General features: G+C 45.5%; 1 protein-coding gene across 1 annotated transcript; it reads left to right on the top strand.

Annotated features, from left to right (window-relative positions):
* Positions 1 to 8,156: 8,156 nt before the first annotated feature.
* Positions 8,157 to 17,740, top strand: LOC146191742 (uncharacterized). Its single transcript, XM_084600370.1, has 3 exons — positions 8,157 to 8,358; positions 17,316 to 17,455; positions 17,717 to 17,740. The coding sequence occupies exons 1-3, from the start codon at positions 8,166 to 8,168 to the stop codon at positions 17,738 to 17,740; spliced, it is 357 nt and encodes a 118-aa protein (XP_084456496.1). The 5' UTR covers positions 8,157 to 8,165.
* The last annotated feature ends 4,753 nt before the right edge of the window (positions 17,741 to 22,493 follow it).

Raw genomic sequence — 22,493 nt, 5'->3', positions numbered from 1 at the left:
CCAGCACGGAACCTAACCAGGAAGCATGTTTACCCGTCAAATCTTGAAAAGATGAATGTGCTGCGGGCTGTGCAAATATTCTCGCCCCAGGTAATCGCAGCAATAGAACATCTGCAAGAAAACACAAAAGGAGACCCTGCCCTCTACATATTCAGACAGGCTAGCTCCACAATCCATTTCATGAAAACAATCAAACAATGTTTGATATTCATGACACCACTTATGCTGGAAGCGGTAAAAAGAGACCAATAAATGACGCAAGTGATACTCGATTGCAGTGGCTTACAATTGAGTTCACCTGCTATATCGAAAACATCCAAGAAACTTCAAGGGCGTTAAAGCAGGACACTTTCACCGAAGAAACATGTCAAGCACTACTGTTCACCACGAAGTCTACTGTACAAGTGGTAGAATACCTCCTGCGAAAAGGTGTCGGCTCCGTCCTCACCAAGAAACTCAATAGCGACCCCATTGAGGCTCTCTTCGGAAAACTAAGGCAAATGTGCGGAGGAAACGACATGCTAGATGCGAGAGCCGTAACAGCGGCACTTGACCACATTGTCAAGATGGAAGTTTTATCTGGGAGCCAAGGCACCTAGTGCCGACACCGACGAAATCATTTCAGCTCTGCCGCAATCAGTAACTGAGGAATTGAAAGAAGTGATGGTATCTCCTGTCATCCCATTACCCACTGTCACGTATTCTGGTTTAGCTTACGTAGCTGGATACATTGTGAAGTTAATCAGTGACTTCGGGTGTGACGCTTGTGCTATCCTTCTTGAAACCAGCGAAAGAAGCATGCCCCATGTACGCTACTCTGCGAGGACAAGATTCTAGCGGACTGCATTATCCAAAAGCAGAGTTTGTAGCCCTCTTGGACAAGGTTGTGTCTTTCTTTGAAAAAGCTGTCATGCACCTACCACACACAAATGTCCTTGAAGTCCTTCAAATCTTAATCCAGCCAGAACTTGTTAACTCACCTTTGCTCAGTTGCCCGGAAGGCATTGACAATAGCCATGCTATAAGGTCCGCTTCTTTAATATGTGAGAAATTTCTCAGAATCCTTCTTGTCAATAATGCTAAGAAAGTGACAGACAGGAACGAAAGGCCAGCTCCTTATGTGCATAAACCGTCCAGAAAGATTTTGAGACTTTAATTTTCTAGCTGCATGTACTGTTTTGATGAATGAGTGCAATGTGTTAACTTTGAACGACATTTTTTTTATTGCTTGCCGCTCTTTTCAATTATGCATATCTGTTTGTGCCCATTTCCTTGATTAAATGTTGTTTTTTTATCACTGTATTAAACTGACTACGACTGTCTACGTGTGCGTCAGTCGCGAGACTACGTATACACCGGCTGTCTTTCAACCTACTGATTTTTTTAAACGAAGCTAGAACAGCCCACTTCACTAGACAACTGAAATTTTAACTGTATGCGTAAATTTTTGTTCCTTACTCTGAATCTGAGACGTGCTATGAATTTTCGTCAGGGCCTCTTTTGCTCTAAACGAAAACGGCAGCGGTTGACAGAATATCCACCGAACAGTTTGCCATGCACTAGCGCCAGGTCGCGCTATACCTGCTTACAGCTTTCAAAGGCACAGTGCATAAAATGGTACATATAGTTTTGTGAAAAATTTAGGGGCAAAAAGTGTTGATGTAAGTGCACCCGAAACTTCCTTCGACCGTGCGCGACAGCACTGACGAAGGCGCGCGCGCTCTCGCGCGCCCGCGCATTATTGACTATTTTATTGCTCATACATGATAAATCAGACGCTGATTACGGCTTTTTCCTATAAGCCATAAGGGGTGAAATATCAGGACCTGCCGGTTGCAACCGATGCGGGCGGAGCGAAGAGCGAGCGCGCGTTTCCCTTGCGCGTGAACGGCTGTAGCGGAGGATGGATGGATGGATGGAAAAACTTTATTTTCGTCAGAGAGCATGTATGGATGGTTCCGTGTTAGATGGCCATCAACCCATGGCTGACGGCGACCTGGGTGGCCCACTCCACGGCCCTGGTCTGGACGACCGGGTCTGAGCTGGCCAACACGGCCTCCCACTGCTCGAGGGAAGGATCACGCATAATATCCGCCGGTGGCGGTGCTATGCTACAGCTCCACAATATGTGGTCATAGGTTGTCAATTCCTGACACCATTTGCACTCCGGCTGAATGTCCGGGTAGATTTTGCTCAACACGTATGGGTTGAAGAAACATCTAGTCTGCAATCGTCGCCAGGCGCATTCCTGCGCCTTCACCAATTGCTTGTCCGGGGGTGGGTAAATCCTCCGCTCAAGTTTGAAATGATTAGTAATGTCATGAAAGGATACCAGCCCATCTCTCGTGGACCTTCCCGGAACGTCCGGCTCACCTACTCGGCTGACGAAACCTCGAGCATTCATGTGAGCCGTCTCGTTCCCAGGATTCTCAGAGTGTGCTGGTACCCAGACAATTTCCGCCTCCGTAGTCCCTCGCCCCGTGGCCCGATTCAGCAATCGCGCCGCTGTGACAGATATTCTGCCCCTCGCCAAATTTCGGATGGCTGTTTTGGAATCGCTGAAGATCAAGTGTAGCGGAGGAGCAGCAGTGGGGCGGTGGCGACCCCACCGAGGCGTGGTGGGCGGTGGAAACAGACCCCATTGGAGAGGCCGTAAGAGGAGAGAGAAACGCGCTCTCCCTCGAGACCAGCCGTGTCCAATGGGGTCTGTTTCAACCGCCCGCCGCGCCTCGGTGGGGTCGCCACCGCCCCACTGCTGCTCCTCCGCTACAGACGTTCACGCGCAAGGGAAACGCGCGCTCGCTTTTAGCTTCGCCCGCGTCATTTGCAACTGGCAGGTCCTGACATTTCGCCCCTTATGGTTTATACAAAGTCCGTCATCAACATCGAACATTTATCGTGTACGAGGAATAAAATACAGTCAACAATCCGCTCACGCACGCGCTCCTTCGTCAGTTCGGCCGTGGACGGTCGAATGAAGCTTCGGGTACACTTCAACATTTTTTACCTCTAAGTTTTGTACAAAAATAAATTTACCAGGCTATGCAATCTGCCTTTGAATGTTTTAAGCAGGTGTAGCGCAACCTGACGTGATTTCTTGGTGAACTGTTGGGTGGAGATGCTGTCAACCGTTTAGATCAGAAGAGGCATCGGCAGAAATTCATGGCGCGTCTCAGATTCAGAGTAAAGAACAAAAATTTACTCATATAGTAAAAATTTCGCTTGTCTAGTGGACTGGGCTGTTCTAGCTTCGTTCAAAACGTATCAGTCGGTTGAAAGACCGAAGATGTACATGTAGTCTCGCGACTACTTTTAATCAATGAAATGGGCATAAACAGTTAAGCAGAATCGAAAAGAGCAGCAAACAATAAAAAAATTTTCCTTCAAAGTTACACATTGCACTATATATTCATCAATTCATCAAAATTCGAACTGCGTCTAGAAAATTCAGGCTCAAAATCTTCCTGCACGGCTTGTGCACATAAGGAGTTGGCCTTTCGGTCTTCTCTGTCACTTTCCTGGTATAATTAATTGAGAAGAATTCTGAGAAATTTTTCAAATATCAAAGAAACGGACTTAATAACATAGCTGTTGTCAATTCCTTTCTGGCAACTCAGTGTTGAGTTCTGAAATGCTGACTGAATCAGGATCTTGTGTGTAGTAGGTGCACGGCAGCTTTTTCTTAAAAAAAAAAAAAAGGTTTGTCCAATAGGGCAACAAGCTCTGGTTTCGGATAATGCAGTCCACTAGAACATTGTCCTCGTAGAAGAGGGTACTACATGGGGCTGCTTCTTTCGCTAGTTTCAAGAAGAATAGCGCAAGCGTCAGACCCGAAGTTGATTAACTAAATGATATATCCAGCGAGGTAAGGTGAACTGGAATATGTGACAGTGGAAAATGGGATGGTAGGAGATGCCATCACTTCCTTCCGTGCCTTGATTTTGCTCTCAGATGAAACGTTCGTCTTGACAATGTAGTCATGTAGTCATGTGCCGCTAGCTGTTACGGCCCTCGCATCTGGCATATGTCATTCCCTTCCGCACATTAACCTTACTTTCCCGAAGAGAACCTCAATGGGTCGCTATATAAGGCTTGAAATGAGTCTTCAGTGAGGGTGTCCTTCTTTAACGCTTTAGAAGTTTCTTGCATACTTTCGATATAGCAGGTGAACTCATTTGTAAGTCACTGCATCGAGTATCACCTTCACCATTTATTGGCCTTTTTTACCACTTCGAGCACAAGTGGTGTCATGAATATCAACCATTTTTTGTTTTCATAATAAGCATAATATCATGTAAAAAGTTCATTAAAACAATGTTTATTTGCAAAATTAAAATAATGTTTATAATACCACATATTGCCAAGTATATGAATTCTAATAACACTTAAAACTCAACCCTACAACGTTTACTTTGAGTGTTAGACTAATACTTTATATCATGCAAGTATTTTGCAATTTACATTACATTTTTATGAAATTATTTTCATCTTCGGTGCTACATGAATGGTTTCGCATCTAGCGCTGAAAGGCGGTTTTGCTGTTGCAGACGAGTTGCTGTCATGTTAGCCTTGAAGAAGCTTCGATGTGATCACTGCTCATTCAGTTTTCTTTTTGTTCCCATTCGTGTACAGGCGTGGGGAAAATTCGGATTAAAATGAACAAAAGTAGCTACCGTGCCGCAATGTATGCCATGCTTGTCGAACGTTTGCTGAACGACAGTGTTTTTTATATCCGTTCACGTGTGGTACGTTGACGACATGCCGCTGCAGCATCTAACTTCTGTGCTCTTTAATTTCGGGGCTGCACTCACCACGAAACTCGCGAGCGACAACACGAAACTAGGCAAAAACCACCCGCCGCCGCTGAAGCAGACGCGGAGCGAACGGTGAGCAGGTCGCGCCCCTTGCGGTGGCGGAGAGCGTAGCTCAAGGAGAAAAGTTCCTATTGTTCCCGCAGCGATTGAGAAGGCCGTAAGAAAGAGCGCGCGCCCTCTCCCTCGAGACCGGCTGTGCTCCCGCCACGGCCGGTCTGGAGGGAGAGAGCGCGCGCTCTAACGCGCTCTCCCTCGAGACCGGCCATGCTCCCGCCGGTTTCGAGCGACGTAGCAGGCCGCACCTAGTGCGCTTCCATCGAGCGGCCGTGCGCTGACTTAGAGGAGGTCGGCGGGGATCCTTTGGGATGCCGCGGCCTCCACCGCGCGCTGGATAAGTCAGCGTTGGTCTGCTGGTTTGGAAGTACACAGGAGAGACTCCCACGTCTCTGGTGTTTGTGTTGTCTGTGTTGTAATGTGTACAAGTCCACACCATGTGTATGAGTGTGGCCGGAGTTGAGCAGTGTTTACACATGGGGGCTATCTGATCCGGAAAGATCCTGCTGTATAAGAGGGGGTGTGGGAAGCTGCCAGTTTGTAATTTACGCCATTGGATGGCCTCGCGTCTTGTTAGATCGCGGTGCGCGGGAGGATATGTGCACCTTTGGAGTCGGTAGTGCTGGAGTATGTCCGTGTAAGTGGTGAGTAGAGACGCGCGTGATATATTAGTGTCAGCGGAAGCAGGGTGGCTGATCATACTCTCGGCTCGGCATCTGAGATATCGAGCGAGAGTGTTTACCTGGGCGTTTCCGCTGAGCGACTCGTGGGCTGGAGCCCAAAGAAGTAAGCGAGATGTGGAAGAGGGTGCTGTAGAACGTAGGATGTGTAACGCCTGGCAAGAGATACGGCCAGCATCGTAATTGCGAATAGCCTGTTGAGAGTCACTGATGACGACTTTGGTATTAGGGTCGGCTATCGCTAGCGCAATGGCAACCTCCTCAGCTGCGGTGACTGTTTCTGCATTGCGAATGCTGCAGGCTGTGTACCAGCTGCGGTGAGGGGCGAGAGCTACCGTATACGTGACGTCCGGACGTCCACTGAAGCGTGCGAGGGGCGGGAGAAATCGCAACACATCCAAGTATCACCACGGCCGGTCTCGAGGGAGAGCGCGCGCGCTCTCCCTCGAGACCGGCCGTGCACCGGTGGAGGCGCTGCTGTTGCTGCTGCTGCTGACTGGACCAATCTGACCAACCTAAACTGGAAAAAGGCCGAAAAAAATATTCCTAAAAACACATCTACAGGAATAGATGGAATTCCGATCAAGCTGATTAATGAACTCGGTCCAAAAAGTAAGGAAACGTTGTTAAAAGCTCTGGAAACAGTCATAACGAATAAGCAAATTCTGGACAGCTGGCGGCAGAGTAAAATGAATTTGATCTATAAAGGGAAAGGAGACAGGATGCACATAAAATCCTACAGGCCGATTACCATAACATCCGTTATGTACAGGTTAGCCATGCAGGCGGTGAAATTAAAGGTGCAAGCATGGGTAGAAAGTAACAAGATACTCGGAGAACTTCAGAATGGCTTTAGAAATGGTAGGCGCTTAGATGATAGCCTGTTCGTGCTTACCCAACGCATCGAAATATCTAGAGTGGAAAATAGACCTTTGTATTTGGCCTTCCTGGACATAAACGGGGCGTACGACAACGTAAGCAGGGAACTCCTGTGGAACATATTAAAAGAAGAAGGTATCGGTTATGAGATAATAGAGTTCCTACAGGAAATATACCGGGATAACAAAGTAGAAATTACGTGGGAAGGGATAAGAAGTACGGAGGATGTCAAAGTATGCAAAGGATTAAGACAAGGCTGTCCTCTATCACCGGTGCTGTTCATGCTTTATATGATAAACCTGGAACGGAGGATACAAGACAGTAACCTAGGTTTTAACCTGTCATATAGAGTAGGTGGACAGGCGGTAGAGCAGCGCCTCCCCGGTTTGATGTATGCAGACGATATTGTGCTGCTAGCTGAGAGCCTGGAAGAATTGCAAACTCTAGTTAAGTATTGCGGAGACGAAGGGGACGCGCTCTAGGCTTCAGTTTCAGCGCCGTTAAGTCGGCTCTGATGATTTTCAACGGCTCAGCTGATCAGGGTCTTAAAATACAAGGCCTTGAAAATACCTAGAGTAGCAGAATATAAATATCTGGGGGTATGGGTAAACGAAGGATTGGCATACATTGGAAAGCATGAGCAATCACTTAAGGCCAAAGGGCGAAGGAATGCCGGGATAATGAAGCATAGGGCATTGTGGGGATACAATAGGTATGAGGTTTTGAGGGGTATTTGGAAAGGAATTATGATGCCCGGACTTACTTTCGGAAATGCGGTTTTGTGCCTAAAATCAGAGGTACAGTCGACATTAGAAACAAATCAGAGATCCGTTGGACGATTAGCACTAGGTGCCCACGGCAAAACTACAAATGAGGCGGTACAGGGAGATAGGGGCTGGGCATCTTTCGAAGTACGGGAAGCTCAGAGTAAAATGTTATATGAGGAACGCTTGAGGAAATTGGACAGTAACAGATGGGCAGCTAAAGTATTCAAATACCTGTACCTAAAAAGCGTTGACTCACAATGGAGGAAAAGAACTAGGAAACTAACTAGTAAGTATGCTAGTAACAAGGACGGAGAAATAAAGAGCATTAAGCAACAGGTGAAAAACACAGAAGGTAAAAATTGGATAAATTCGATGGAAAAGAAACAGAGTGTGGAATTATACCGAAAGTGGAAAATGCAGATCAGGAAGGAAGATTTCTTTAATAACTCAAGAGGCAGTGCCCTACTTTTTGAAAATAGATCAGGGTGCCTTAGAACACGCAGCTACAAAAAGAAATTTAACAATGGAGATGACGCATGTGCTGTATGTGGAAACTCCAGTGAAACAATTGACCATATTATACTCGAATGTAATGGTATCTATCCAGAAGTTGGTGCAGGCGCAATCACTGTTCCTGAAGCTCTGGGCTTTAGAGATAACAGTGGCCGGGTGAATAAACCGGCGGTGGAAACTAGCAAAAAACGACTGGAAGATTGGTGGCTTAAAAGCAGAGAAGTGACATAACGTTAGTAATGTAGGAACAAAATTTAATAAATAGAATGGTGGTTTAGTTAACCATTCTGAATCAATAATTAAGATATAGGGAGAAAAATGAGCTTGATAGCTACTGCTACCACCCCGTTTCAAAGGGGACGCTCCTATATTCCATCCATCCATCCTGCTGCGTTTTCCGTGCGCGGGCGCGCCTTTGTGTCGTCTGCTATTTGTCCTCGTAGGCAAGCAGTCCCAAAATGATGGACAGCGATAACGAGGACCCACAGGAGACCGTAATGAAAGAACATTTGAAGGAGTTGAAGAAACATGACGATAACTGGACCGGCTTTCTTGAATCCGATGAGGATCTCGAAGAGTTCGAGAAGAAACTTGCATCTGCTCGCGTCCAGTTTTGCACGGAATCATCGAAGACATTCAAGTCCGGAGCCTGTGAGTTTGCTTGTTTCATGTGTATTATTATGATAGATTCAGGATCGAGAATTTAAGATTATGTTTTTTCAGCTCCCTGTTTGTGTTGTCGGTAGTATTGGCAATGAGGCGCACCGGCGGGTGCGCTATGTTCGCGCGTCTTGATAAATGGTTTCTATATTGTGGGGCTCCGCAATATTGTTTGTATTGTATTGTTTGCACGGGCAGCGCGAGTGCGCATGAGCAAGCAGATAATCTTGGGGGGCGTGATGTTAGCGGCGACAGACGAGGGTAGATAAGCGCGTCAGAAGCGAGTCGCGTGGCTTTTTTTCCCCGGCGGAGAGGCCGGCGCGGGGCAACCGGCGAGCGTCATGGGCCAGCAGGGTGTGGACGGACGACTGAAAGAAGATCGCCGACACGACGATGGAAGCAGTGCCTGCAGGAACAGCCTAGGCGTATTCCTGTGAGTTGGTGTACCGCGAGGAGCAATCTTTCTTGTGTCGCCGTTAGCGCTTTGACCCCATTGCTCGTTTTATTCGCTCCGCAGTGTGTTTGGTTTCGCCGCGGTCAGACACTGACATTCTTCCCGCTTTCCGTTGGTGTTCAATTGTCGAGCACATGAACAGCCTGTTCTCAGCGCAGTAGCGCCTTATGTTTCTTTGTTTTGCTTTTTTGTTTATCCGGAATAAACCGGTGTTTTTTAAGAGACTGGATTTGTCACTCGTCGGGCGCTGGCGGACCCGTTTTTTTTTGAAGGCGAGGCCTTCAATATATAATGAGCATTCAAAAAAGTATCTAAATTTACGCGCTTTAGTGCATTGTAGACAATTGGAAAGATTGGGATAGTATATATGAAATTGCGTCGACGGATATTCAGAATATTCGCTTTTCAACACGTCTCACGTGTAGAGAAGAGCGCATTATCCCCATTAAGTATAATAATAATAATGTTTATTTTTCCATCACCATAGGTTGATGGAGGAGGTGAGAATAAAAGCGAATAACGCTTCACTAGGTTCCCACTCCCTTTATATATATAGCTTGCACATCCACGGAGTTTTTTTTTTTATCAGTATAGTAATTTTTTCAGGCATCCTATTGTATTTTACCAGATCAGTTTTCAAGCATCAGCTGATGCAGCGTATATGTATACAGTCCCAGATGAGAATGTGTGAAGAGTAAACTGAATGAACTTAATTTCCTCCGTAGTAGTCGATCGGGATACAATGATCGAGATGGAAGTTCACGCAGCATATACAATTAAGTGATGTGTGCGCAGAATATATCGCCTAGATGAACGCGCCGACATTGGTTAATTTCTCACGTTTGACATTCTCTAACACGTCTCGGAACAAAACTTTGGCTGTCCGAGAAAAAGGAAACGCTGTTAAGTATAAAAAAAAAAGATATTCGTTTAGCTCGAAATCGGTGGATGCGGGTAAATGAAAATTAAATCAGATGCTTCTAATTTCATATCTAACCGCTGCTCCAGCCGCAAGAACAAAAATGTATTGTGCCTGTAATTCACGTTCACTATTCCCCACTCGATGACTTTTTAAAATATTTTTAACATTCATTCCGTAACTGTCTTGGTGCATTATGACGTGATCCTGCTTTTTAATTGCAAAACGCATGTATGCGCCACACATCCCGATCACGTTCCATAGCGAGAAGATCGACGTCGTATCAAAATTGCGCATATGTGCATGCGGTAGCCACTACACAAACCTTTCACTGCTTCACGAGTTTCAGCAGCCTAGTTAGCCTAGTCAGCTCTTGCTCTCGTATGGAATGGTGCCGTCAAGTATGGAACGTTCCCCCGCTGATTCATCAAAAGGTCGCCGCAAACGGGCAGTTTTCAACAAGCACCCGCGGAACCAAAGCTGTAGAAATCGGGCGTGCAACTACAGGAACGATTCCCTTTGTTTACCGTCCCTGTCGGCGTGTTAGAGGACACAGGACGGTCAGGGATGCGTGGTGCAAAAGGAAACCGCAGAAGCCGCCTCGGGCGGTTCCCATAGCCAGAAACGGGAGAACAGTAGTGGGGAAGGGACCTCGCAGGAGATGGGCCAGCGGCCGCGGGTCGCCGTCCGTGTGACCGACCCACTGCGAGGGCGGACGACGGCTTCAAAGGAGCCGCTTGAAAAGCCTAGCCTGGGAAAGAACAGGCACTCCGAAGATGCTACGTGCAATCCTCCCCCTAGTTGAGATAGAATCAATGGGGAGGAGGGGGCTGAAGTTTTTCCTATCGATTGTGTCCAGTTGGTCGCTGTATGCCGCACAATAAAAAAAAAGGATTGTTGAGTTATTACACAAAGTGTGAATGAGTGACGAAAAAAGATTTATTGTGTGCCATTAGTTCATCTGTCAAACCATCGCCTTCTCAAGCAATAATATATATATATATATATATATATATATATATATATATATATATATATATATATATATATATATATATATATATATATGTGTATGTATATGTATATATATATGTATGTATATGTATATATATATGTATGTATATATATATATATATATATATATATATATATATATATATATATATATATATATATATATATATATATATATATATATATATACATACATATATATATACATACATATATATATACATACATATATATATATACATACATATATATATACATACATATATATATACATATATATATATATATACATATACATACATATATATATATATATATATATATATATATATATATATATATATATATATATATATATATATATATAACCCCGCCGGGGTGGCGCAGTGGTTACGGCGCTCGACTACTGTTCCCAAGGACGCGGGATCGAATCCCGGCCTCGGCGGCAGCTTTTCGATGGAGGCGAAAAGCAAGGCGCCCGTGTGCTGTGCGTTGTCAGTGCACGTTAAAGAACCCCAGGTGGTCGAAATTTCCGGAGTCCTCCACTACGGCGTCTCTCATAGCCTGAGTTGCTTTGGGACGTTAAACCCCACAAACCAAACCAAACCATATATATATATATATATATATATATATATATATATATATATATATATATATATATATATATATGTATGTATATGTATATATATATATGTATGTATATGTATATATATATATATGTATGTATATGTATATATATATATATATATATGTATATATATATATATATATATATATATATATATATATATATATATATATATATATATATATATATATATATATATATATATATATATATATATATTGTAATAGGGCGTTTATTGACGCTCAGATGGAGAGCTGTGAGGACAGGACCTTGCAACGGCGAGCCCAGCGTACTTCTTCTTTGTCTTCGTCGCACAACGCACAGGTGCATGTCGATGGCTGAAGTGCTATCACAGTACATTTTCCCCCCGGTTAAAAAAAAAGGAGCCATCCTGGCGACTTATGGCGCGGAAAGCACAGCGGGGTCATAGAATGGCTTCAATCGGTTCACGTGAACTGTTTCACGACCACGGCGACGCAAGTCCGCAGAGGGCGTGACGGGCTCAACTACGTAGTTGACTGCAGATGTTTGCTGGAGGACCCTATATGGCCCGTGGTAGCGAGCAAGAAACTTCTTTGAAAGGCCAGGGGTTGTGGAGGGCACCCAGAGCCACACCAGTGTGTCCGGGAGATATGACGAAGCTTCGCCGGTATCACGGAGGTATTTTTGTTGCCACTGATTTTCTGTTGTGAGAGAGCGGGCGAGCTGACGGCATTCTTCTGCGTACGTGACGGCATCGGATAGCGGGGAAGATTCGGAAACGTCAGGGCGGTAGGGAAAAAGTGTGTCCATAGTACAGGGTGGCTCGCGCCCGTAAAGGAGAAAGAATGGAGAGAATCCAGTAGTGGCCTGTGTCGCGGTGTTATATGCATAAGTAACAAACGGTAGAACTTGGTCCCAATTGGAATGGTCGGTGTTCACTTACATAGCCAGCATGTCACCGAGAGTGCGGTTAAAACGTTCTGTCAGTCCATTCGTCTGAGGGTGGTACGAGGTAGCGGTGCGGTGTATGATGCGGCATTCTTTCAGGAGAGCCTCAAGAGCGTCTGATAAGAAAACGCGTCCGCGGTCACTGAGCAGTTCGCGAGGGGCACCATGGCGAAGAACCAGGTTTTTCAGAATAAAGGCAGCCACGTCGCGTGCCGAAGCAGAGGGCAATGATGATGTCTCAGTGTAGCGGGTTAGATGATCCACTGCCACGATAATCCAGCGGTTGCCAGCTGAAGTTGTAGGAAGGGGACCGTATAGATCTATGCCGACACGATCAAACGGACGGGCAGGACAGGGCAACGGCTGCAACGAAGCGGAGGACTTGAGAGGAGTTTTTCGGCGTTGGCAAGACTGGCAGGAGCGGACAAAATGGCGGACAAAGCGGTACATTCCACGCCAGAAGAAGCGTAGACGCAAGCGCGCGTAGGTTTTCAACACTCCGCCGTGGGCGCACTGGGGATCAGTATGGAAAGCAGCACAAATTTCGGCGCGGAGATGACGGGGGATGACTAAAAGCCACTTTCTTCCGTCGTGAAGATAATTGCGGCGATAGAGCAGCCCGTCACGAATTGAAAAATGGTGAGCTTGGCGGGCAAGCGCCCGAGACAGACGACCTGGAGAGTGACTTGAAAGAAAGTCCAGAAGTGTAGATATCCACGGGTCGCGCCGCTGTTCCGTGGCCATGTCAATAGTGGCAAGCGAAGACAAATCGTAGGCGCAGATCTCATCAGGCAACGAAGAGGGAGGTAGCGGTGAGCGCGAAAGAGCGTCCGCGTCAGTATGCTTGAGGCCTGAGCGATATATGACACGAATGTCATACTCTTGGAGGCGAAGAGCCCAGCGAGCAAGGCGGCCGGACGGGTCCTTGAGGGACGCCAGCCAGCACAGAGCGTGATGATCAGTGACCACATAAAATGGTCGGCCATAGACATACGGACGGAATTTGCCGATGGCCCAAATAATGGCCAAGCATTCTCTTTCCGTAACAGAATAATTGGACTCTGCCTTGGTCAAGGTGCGGCTTGCGTACGCCACCACATAGTCTCGGATACCAGGTTTGCGTTGGGTGAGAACGGCGCCTATCCCAATACCGCTAGCGTCAGTGTGAATCTCAGTTGGCGCATTCGGGTCGAAGTGGCGGAGGATGGGAGGCGAAACTAAAAGACGGCGTAAAGTGTTGAAGGCGTCATCACAAGCAGGTGTCCATGCGCAGAGGTCGGAGCTGCCGGAGAGGAGCTGGATGAGAGGAGCAATAATAGAGGCGAAATTTAAGATGAAGCGGCGAAAGTAGGAGCATAGGCCAATGAAACTTCGTAGCTGCTTCAGTGATTTTGGGCGTGGGAATTCGGCAACTGCACGAAGTTTGGTGGGATCGGGAAGAATGCCATCCTTAGAAACGACATGACCTAGAATTGTTAGTCGGCGAGCAGCAAAGCGGCACTTCTTCAGATTCAGTTGGAGGCCGGCGGTAGCGAGACAAGTGAGAACGTCCTTCAGTCGGAGCAGGTGGGATTGAAAATCGGTAGAAAAGACTACGATATCATCGAGATAGCAAAGACAGGTTCGCCACTTGAATCCACGAAGCACAGTGTCCATGAGGCGTTCAAATGTGGCCGGGGCGTTGCAAAGCCCAAAGGGCATGACGTTGAATTCATATAATCCATCTGGTGTGATGAAGGCAGTTTTAGAGCGGTCAGCGTCAGCCATTGGCACCTGCCAGTAGCCAGATCGTAAATCCAACGAGGAGAAAAACTCGGCGCCCTGCAAGCAGTCTAGTGCGTCATCGATGCGTGGCAGAGGATAGACGTCCTTGCGCGTGATCTTGTTGAGCCGGCGGTAGTCGACACAAAACCGGAAGGAGCCATCTTTCTTAGGTACCAACACAACTGGAGACGCCCAGGGACTGTGGGATGGCCGAATGACACCCCGACGGAGCATGTCGTCCACATGATCAGCAATTACTTGGCGCTCCGAAGCCGACACGCGATAGGGGCGCTGGCGCAAAGGTGCAGTTTTACCGGTGTCGATGGTGTGCTCTACGACAGACGTGCGGCCCAAGTCAGTTTGAGGAAAGTCGAATGAAGAAGCGAAGTTCTGCAAGAGGGCGACAAGTTGATCACGTTGCGCAAGTGGAAGATCAGCATCAATAGCATGTTGGAAAACGTCGGAGGGCGTCGAAGCGGTCGCAACATCGCAAGAGCACAGACTAACGTCGAAGGAGGGGGTTGAGTCAGCAAGAGTGGTGATATGACTGGGATCAAGCTCTTCAAGGCGTCCAATGCATTCGCCACGGAGCAGGACTGCTGGGCAAGAAAATGGGTTCGAGGCGTAAAGTGCACTCTTGCCGTCTTGAATTTCGAGAACTGCGAACGGAAAAAGGAGGCAGGGATGACGGGAGGTGGCTTCGGAAGGTGTAAAAATCGCAGTCAAGGGAGTTAACCACTCACAAGACAGTGGTACGAGGGCAGCAGAGAACGGAGGAATGTCGGTGTCATGGGCGACGAGAAGTTTTGCAGTGCGGGGAGGGGTATCACAGAAGGGGGCATCACAGAGGGGGGCGAAGGCAATTTGTGCACGAGCACAGTCAATAACGGCTTGATGAGTCGATAGAAAATCGTATCCGAGGATGATATCATGCGAGCAGTTCGGCAGAACAATAAACTCGATGGGGTACAAGACGTCTTGAATGAGCACACGGGCTGTGCAAGATGCGGAGGGGTGAATGTGCTGTGATGAGGCGGTGCGGAGCGAAAAGTCGGAAATCGGAGTGGTCACTTTGCGAATTCGACGGCAGAGCGCTTCACTGATGACGGAGACGGCTGCACCGGTATCGACGAGAGCGAGAACTGTGGCGCCTTCTACAGAAACTTTGATAACATTAGCGGGACGACATGGAGGACTTGAGGAATTCGAAACAAGCGCAGTTCTTGCCCCCGGAACTGCGACTGTTAGTTTCCCTCAACGGTGCTGGTAGAGCGTCGCAGCATTGGAGAAAGCGATCGGCGCCGAGGAGAATGTGATCGACGAGTGGTGTAGGTTTGGCGATCTTGTGGGACAAATTGAGAACCGGGCGGAATCATTTGCGAGCGTGAGTCGGTATCGTACGGGTAAAATCGAATGTCAGGCTGTGAAGGTTGGAGACGCTGGCGACAAAGGCGCGCAACATGGCCCGGCCGACCGCAGGCATAGCAAATCGGAAGGTTGTCCGTAGTACGCCAAGGTTTCATAGGATGTGGGCGGAACCTTGAGGGTGGGGCTTGAAACGAAGGCTCAGCATGCGGCGGTGAACGGTAGGCAGGGACCTGCACATAGGAGCCAGACGTGGGCGAAGGTGGTGGCCTAGCCGTTACTTGGGCATACGTGAGAGGTGCCGTCACAGGCGGCACCACGGGGTTGGACGGCAAGGCATCAGCGACGTGTTCTTGCACGACACGGCGTATAGCAGGGGCCAAAGATGGAGCCAGTTCAGGAACGAGGCGGCCCGAGTCTTGAAAATGGGGAAGGAGTGAGATTTGACGTGCGACCTCTTCACGAATAAAATCTTTGATCTTTTGATTCAGCGGGCTCCCTTCAGAAGTTGGCGAACCACCCAGGGCTAATGCGGATACGCCTTCGTCGCACACACTGGAGCGGCGCCTAGAAGCGCGCCGCTTGCGGAGCTCGTCGTAGCTCTGGCAAAGCTTCACGAGTTCACTAACGCTGGTGGGATCTTTCGCTACCAGCATCTGGAAGGCGTTCTCAGAAATGCCCTCGAGGATGTAGCGGATTTTGTTTGGTTCCGGCATGTCCGGGTCGACTCGTTTGCAGAGATCAACGACGTCTTCTATGTAGCTGGTAAAGGTCTCATCAGCGCGCTGAACACGATCGTGTAAACGTTGTTCGGCACGAAGCTTACGCACTGCCGGGCGGCCGAACACTTCCGCGAAATTCTTTTTAAATGTCGACCAAGATGACAGGTCAGCCTCATGGTTGCGAAACCAGAGGTTCGCCACGTCCGTCAGATAGAATATGACGTTACTGAGCTTGTATGAGTCATCCCACTTGTTGTAGCTGCTTACTCTTTCATAGGATGACAGCCAGTCGTCGACATCTTGATCGGCCGTGCCGCTGAACAGGCAAGGGTCACGCTGGCGCACGACGCCAGCACACATGATCGTGGGTGGAACGGCCGGCAGCGTCGAAGTGTCTTGCATGGCGGTCGTAGAGGGTAGTGTACGGCTTCGCAGTTCCAGTTTGGGTGGGATCGTTTCCGGCACCTCCGCCAATTGTAATAGGGCGTTTATTGACGCTCAGATGGAGAGCTGTGAGGACAGGACCTTGCAACGGCGAGCCCAGCGTACTTCTTCTTTGTCTTCGTCGCACAACGCACAGGTGCATGTCGATGGCTGAAGTGCTATCACAGTACAATATATATGTATATATATATGTATTGTATATATATATATATATATATATGTATGTATTGTTATTACACAAAGTGTGTATGAGTGACGAAAAAAGATTTATTGTGTGCCATTAGCTCATCTGTCAAACCATCGCCTTCTCAAGCAATAATATATATATATATTATATACATATATTATATACATATATTATATACATATATGTATATATATATGTATGTATATATATACATACATATATATACATACATATATATATATATATATATATATATATATATATATATATATATATATATATATATATATATATATATATATATATATATATATATATATATGTATGTATATATGTATATATATAATTTAGAAAGAGAGAGAGAGATCTGTGTCGCATATAGTGCCACTTAGAGTACCGAAGTCAAAGTGCCTTGAACTGTAGCATTTTCAGCTCTTAATTGATGCTCTGTGTATAAAAAAAATAAGTTAATGTATTTTTTTTTTCATAATAATTAATGGTGTTATCTTTTCACACAGCCCAGCTCATGTTTTCCTCAAATCGAGGAGCAGTGCCAATCTCTCTCAACATGCCATTCTGCGTTGTCCGGCGAGTAAGCAAGGACTGCGTGCTGGGCATTGATCGCAACGAGAACAGAAAATGTCCAAGCAGCAGCATGGTAAGGAAACTACACCTTAAATAATATATAAATTATCCACTTTTCTAGAACAGTTACAACTGCTACTCACAAAACAAGGGCATGATCTTTTTCCAGTAAGAATGACTGCCTAAAATATGAGTAAGATGTCACATTCCCATTGGAACTTCTGCACAACATTCTATTTTGTATTTGAAAGCCTCTTTCATCAGATGTGGATGTGGTTACCTCAATCAGCAGTTGCCAAACTAAACCTTCTGCATGCCAATTACCACCTATCAGATGACCTCATCAGATTCTAGCTAGAGTCCACCAGGGTCATTGTGTTTTCCTGCTCTCTCTTGGTAAACATTTTTGCCAATAACAACCTCCATCTGTGCCATTTTTAACAATGCACTGACTAACATAGCTTGGAGCCAGCAGAAATGCTTTGTGCTTGAATAGGCTCCTTAAGTAAAACAAAAGTCTTAACTATATTAGTCCTCACTGTTATACAGTCTTTCACAATGCATTTTAAACACACCCTCAGCATGCTATTATAAAATTGCAAGATAATTATAAAGTTGCTCAGACGCAGTTTGGCATTAATTCTGAACTGCTACTAACACTTCTTAGAAAATATATATACAGGCAGAAACTTAAATATGTCTTGATGAGCTGCAGATCTACAGATGATGAACATCAGTGTAAAATGGTATAAGTGGACATTTGTATTGACTAATAAAATTTATTGCTGACAGATACCTTCATTAATATTGTGACATCATATTGTGCCATTTTGACAGATGAAAGCAGCAAATATTATCACGAGTGATTATTCTTTCAGACGAGTTGCCCGCCTGACTGGCCTCAAGATGTCTTTGGAAAGAAAAGGATGACGTTACAGGGAACAAAAAAAAAGGATGCACTGCAAGCATGCACTTAAAGTGGCTTATTGTATATCCCGACTTCAAGGTAGGCCTGATTTTTCTGTTCCAGGACAAGGATTTAAATTTTAGCAATGTGTATGTGATGTGCAGGGCTTAATATCTGAGAAAGATAAGGAGGAAAAGTCTAAGCGAAGGTATAGCCATTAGCAAGGTTGTCTCAAAGCAGCTAGAATGGCCAAAGGTTACTTATACAGGCAACTGAGGATAAAAACTCGTGTTAGAAACACCTCTTGTAGCCTATATCACTTTGTGATTTAAACCCTATAAACCAATTAATCTTAATGCCAGTGAAACCAAGTGACAAAATGCTGTTTTCATTTATTCAAGCATGAAATTAAATACAATTTTCTCATAAAAATAGAACAGGTAAAACTGAAGCAAAAATCACCAGAATGGCAGGAAAATGTACAAGGTGAATTCAGGTTTATTACTTTGCCCTTCATAACTTTTTGTTCTGTCAGCATAATGGGAATGCTACTGACAAAGATGGAATTGTTGTGCCAGGCATTTAGAAAACGAAAGAGCCAGCAGCATGCCTAGGACCATCATAACTTTCTGTGCTGCACGACAGCTTTGCTACAATCAGCAGTTGTTACGGCAAGTTAGTGTCTAGCTCAAGATTCTGTCTCACAGCACTGATAAAAAATGTACATATATGTGTCAAAGTATTATGAAGACAAATAAAAAAGCTGAGGCCGTTAAGTTCACATTTTGATGAGAACAGAGAAGCATACCCACACGCCAGCTACATGAGAGTTGAAATCATGGCCTGCTCGAAAAAGTCAGACACAGATAGATAGATGGATTTATTGATAGGAAAAGGCAGAGAGGTTGGCCCGAATAATTCAAATCTGGCCTGCTACTCTGCACTGGGGAAGGGGAAGGAGAGAAGAAAGAAGGTCATGATGGGTGACAATGTGGGAGAAGGCATATGAAATATATATACAGACACAGCAGCTTGCTTTACAAACGTGAATCAAGTCCACTGGCGCTCAAATAACGGCAAAGAGCGCGCACTGCCTGGATGCCCTTCCCCTTGTCCTGCCAAGCGCCCAGCAGCAGTTCCTCCGACAGAGGCCTCTTGTCTAAACGCTTCAAGGAAGCAGCTAGCACATTTCTTTCGTTCGCATACTCTGGGCACACCAATAATACATGGTCCACAGTCTCTGGGATGCCACAAGTTAAACATTCCGGTGAGTCCATCTGTCCAATTAAATGTAAGTACTTGCGCGTGAAAGCCACGTTTAAACGAAGTCGATGTATCAAGCATGTCTGATGACGCGGAATATCACGCGGAACAGTAAATTTAAATGTTCGATCAAGCTTTCTTAGACGCATGTGTCGGGCGTCTGGTTGAGCCCAGTAAGTCGCTGTAGCAATATTCATACAACTCTTTAGAAGACACGTCGTATCCGCTCTTGAAAAAGGCACAGCTGTTTGGAAGCCATTGATGAGAGCGCTTTTCGCTTCAACATCGGCCTGCTCATTCCCATGGAGGCCGCAGTGGGCAGGAATCCATTGAAACATTATCATGTGGCCTTGCAGCTGGGCAGATGTGATGAGCTCCGTAATGTTTAGTGCCAGGGACTGATAGGCAGTGTGGCGTAAGAAGTTTTCCAAAATTTGTAATGCAGTCTTCGAGTCCGTGAATATACACCATTTTTGAGGTGGTTCCCCACATATATAGCGAATAGATTCCCGAATGGCTACAAGTTCGGCAGCGGTTGATGTAGAGTTATGTCCCAAAAGGAAATGCAGAGTCGTTTTCTGAGCTGGTATGACCACAGCTGCAGCGGATGCCTGTGCTGACACAGATCCATCGGTGTATACGTGAATATAACTGGGATATTCTGACCAGATGTGTGCCAGAGTAAGTTGTTTGAGTCCACTAATTGCTACCATAGATTTTTTTAGTATTCCGGGAACACGAAGGTGCACCAAAGGTTTATCCATCGTCAGACACAGAACCAAATATATTTAGAAGGGTGGATGATTGGACTTGTTATGTGAGTTCATGAAGCAAGAAAAAAAAAATTGCAGTGCAAAAAAGAAAGCCAGTCAGGGAACTCCGTGCAAAAAAAAAAAAAAAAGTTGCCATCGTTCCATAAAATCATTGACTGTCACATAATAAAAAAAAACATGGTGCAGCGATCTAGTGCTAGATTGGTTTTTCGGCTCCTAATAAGTTGAGTTATTATTTCGCAGAAGATGGCGGTTGGCTGCACAAAGAAGCACCGGGAAAAATTTTTTACCTACGTCGAAATTGCTGTGTATGCATGAAATATCTCTCTCCTGTGGCAAACAATGTGTGGGGCAAACGGGCAGATGCCTAAATGATTAGCTGCGGTAGCATGGGCCAGATGTTAAGAACATGTGTGGGAAAGGTCTGTTGGCCACTGCCGCATTTGCAAAAGCATTCTTCCCCTTCTAAAAAAAAAATGCTTGGTTTTAAAAGTGCACGGAAACCGAATAACATGTTAAATAATTGAAGCGAAATAGACTGCACTTTTCAAAGGTGATTGTGTAAGTAGACCCCTGCTGTGCTGTTGCCGAAAGAGCTCTCATAGGAGGTACGCTTTGCTAGTGCATGTTCTGATCGTGCACTTACGATACGATGGTATAAAAACCGCCCTTCCTTTCCAAAATAAATATTGCTGAAAGTTAGCACTGTGCGTGTTTTCTTTTTCTGTCAATGTTTTTTTTTGTGCTACGCTTTCTTCCTTGCAAATATATTTGTACCTCTGGCTTAATTTCTAGGAGTGTGAATTCCCTAGTAGTACAATTCACAGTAGCTATCTTACTTAGGTCTAGTGCGCCAAGAGTTATAAGCATGCAGCCCAAATATTGCAGAATACATAGCAAACTGTTTATAAAAATTTTGCACTGCAGGAAAACAGGTTATGTCGGTATAATACAAGAGAATTTATTCTTGGTGATGTCATGGTAATTACAATAATTCTCAGTGTTATGCAGTATTTAACCATAATGCCACCAATAATATTACATAAGCAAAGGAACAAAACTGTTATAATTACTGGAGGCTGGTTGATATAACTTAAAATGCTTCAATATCCATTGCTCTGATACCTACACATATTAATCTTTTCAAGAAACATATATATTTTGTAGACAATATACACATTCTAATAATTGTAATTCCCTTTTGATCATTTTGCATTTCAGGTTGACATCGCTGATGGCACAGGAATAGAAAGGACATACAGAATGAAGGCTGACAAGATAAGACAGCTGGAAAATGAAATAGAAAGAAGAGCGAACATCAGGACCGAGCAACGTATATACATCACAGTGTCATCCATGAGAGTGCACAGTGGGCATGAATTTGAACACATTGCAAGCTTCAGCCAAGCTGTGAGTAAACAAGTATCGGCCAAAATACATGACCTTGTGCGCGAAGGCACAACATGTGTCCAAACAGTTAAACAATGCTTAGACTTTTATGTCAAAGAAGTTCTCTTCGCAAATCAGTCAAAGCCGGACACAGGCTGCCGAGCATTCTTCCCAACTGATGCAGATATACGTAATCATATCCAGGCTGCGCTTCATAAAGACAGAATTAGCTCCCTAGATCAGGAAAATGCCGAAGTCTTGATAGGCACATACCAAAAGGATGAACCAGACAGTAACTTTTTTTACAGATCATACAAAAAGAAAATATGTAACAATCTGAGATGTGAAAGTGATGAAGTACAAGAAGAATAGAGGCTTTACAAAAGTTAGCGCCATCTAGGGAAAGAAACAGAAACTGTGCGCGGCGGCCATGTTTTGCTCAGTCCGCCCGCGCCTCCCATCGAGTACGCATGACGCTGTCAACGTGCGCCTTCGTAGAACCCGTGCATGCACCGAAAGGTGCATTAGTATGCTCACAAGCGATTGTTTCATTTTTTAACATCACAGCAGTCGCTGTTAGCTCCAAGCTCTATTCGGAATGATGTCAGCATGTTGTTGCGTGCCCTTCTGCAGCCAGCGCACCGTCATAGACGCGCACGGAATCAAGGTATACGCGTGTATGCGACCGTTCGTTTGCAGTCCTAATCGGCTTTACAAGGGTCACTTGCATCATGTAAAGCATTACTGCACGTCCCTCTGACTGGGAGCTAGCTCACAGA

The sequence above is a fragment of the Amblyomma maculatum genome, chromosome 4 (assembly GCF_055883805.1).
Source record: "Amblyomma maculatum isolate TAMU_Amacu chromosome 4, ASM5588380v1, whole genome shotgun sequence".
Taxonomy (NCBI): domain Eukaryota; kingdom Metazoa; phylum Arthropoda; class Arachnida; order Ixodida; family Ixodidae; genus Amblyomma; species Amblyomma maculatum.
This window is presented reverse-complemented; position numbering and strand designations above follow the sequence as displayed.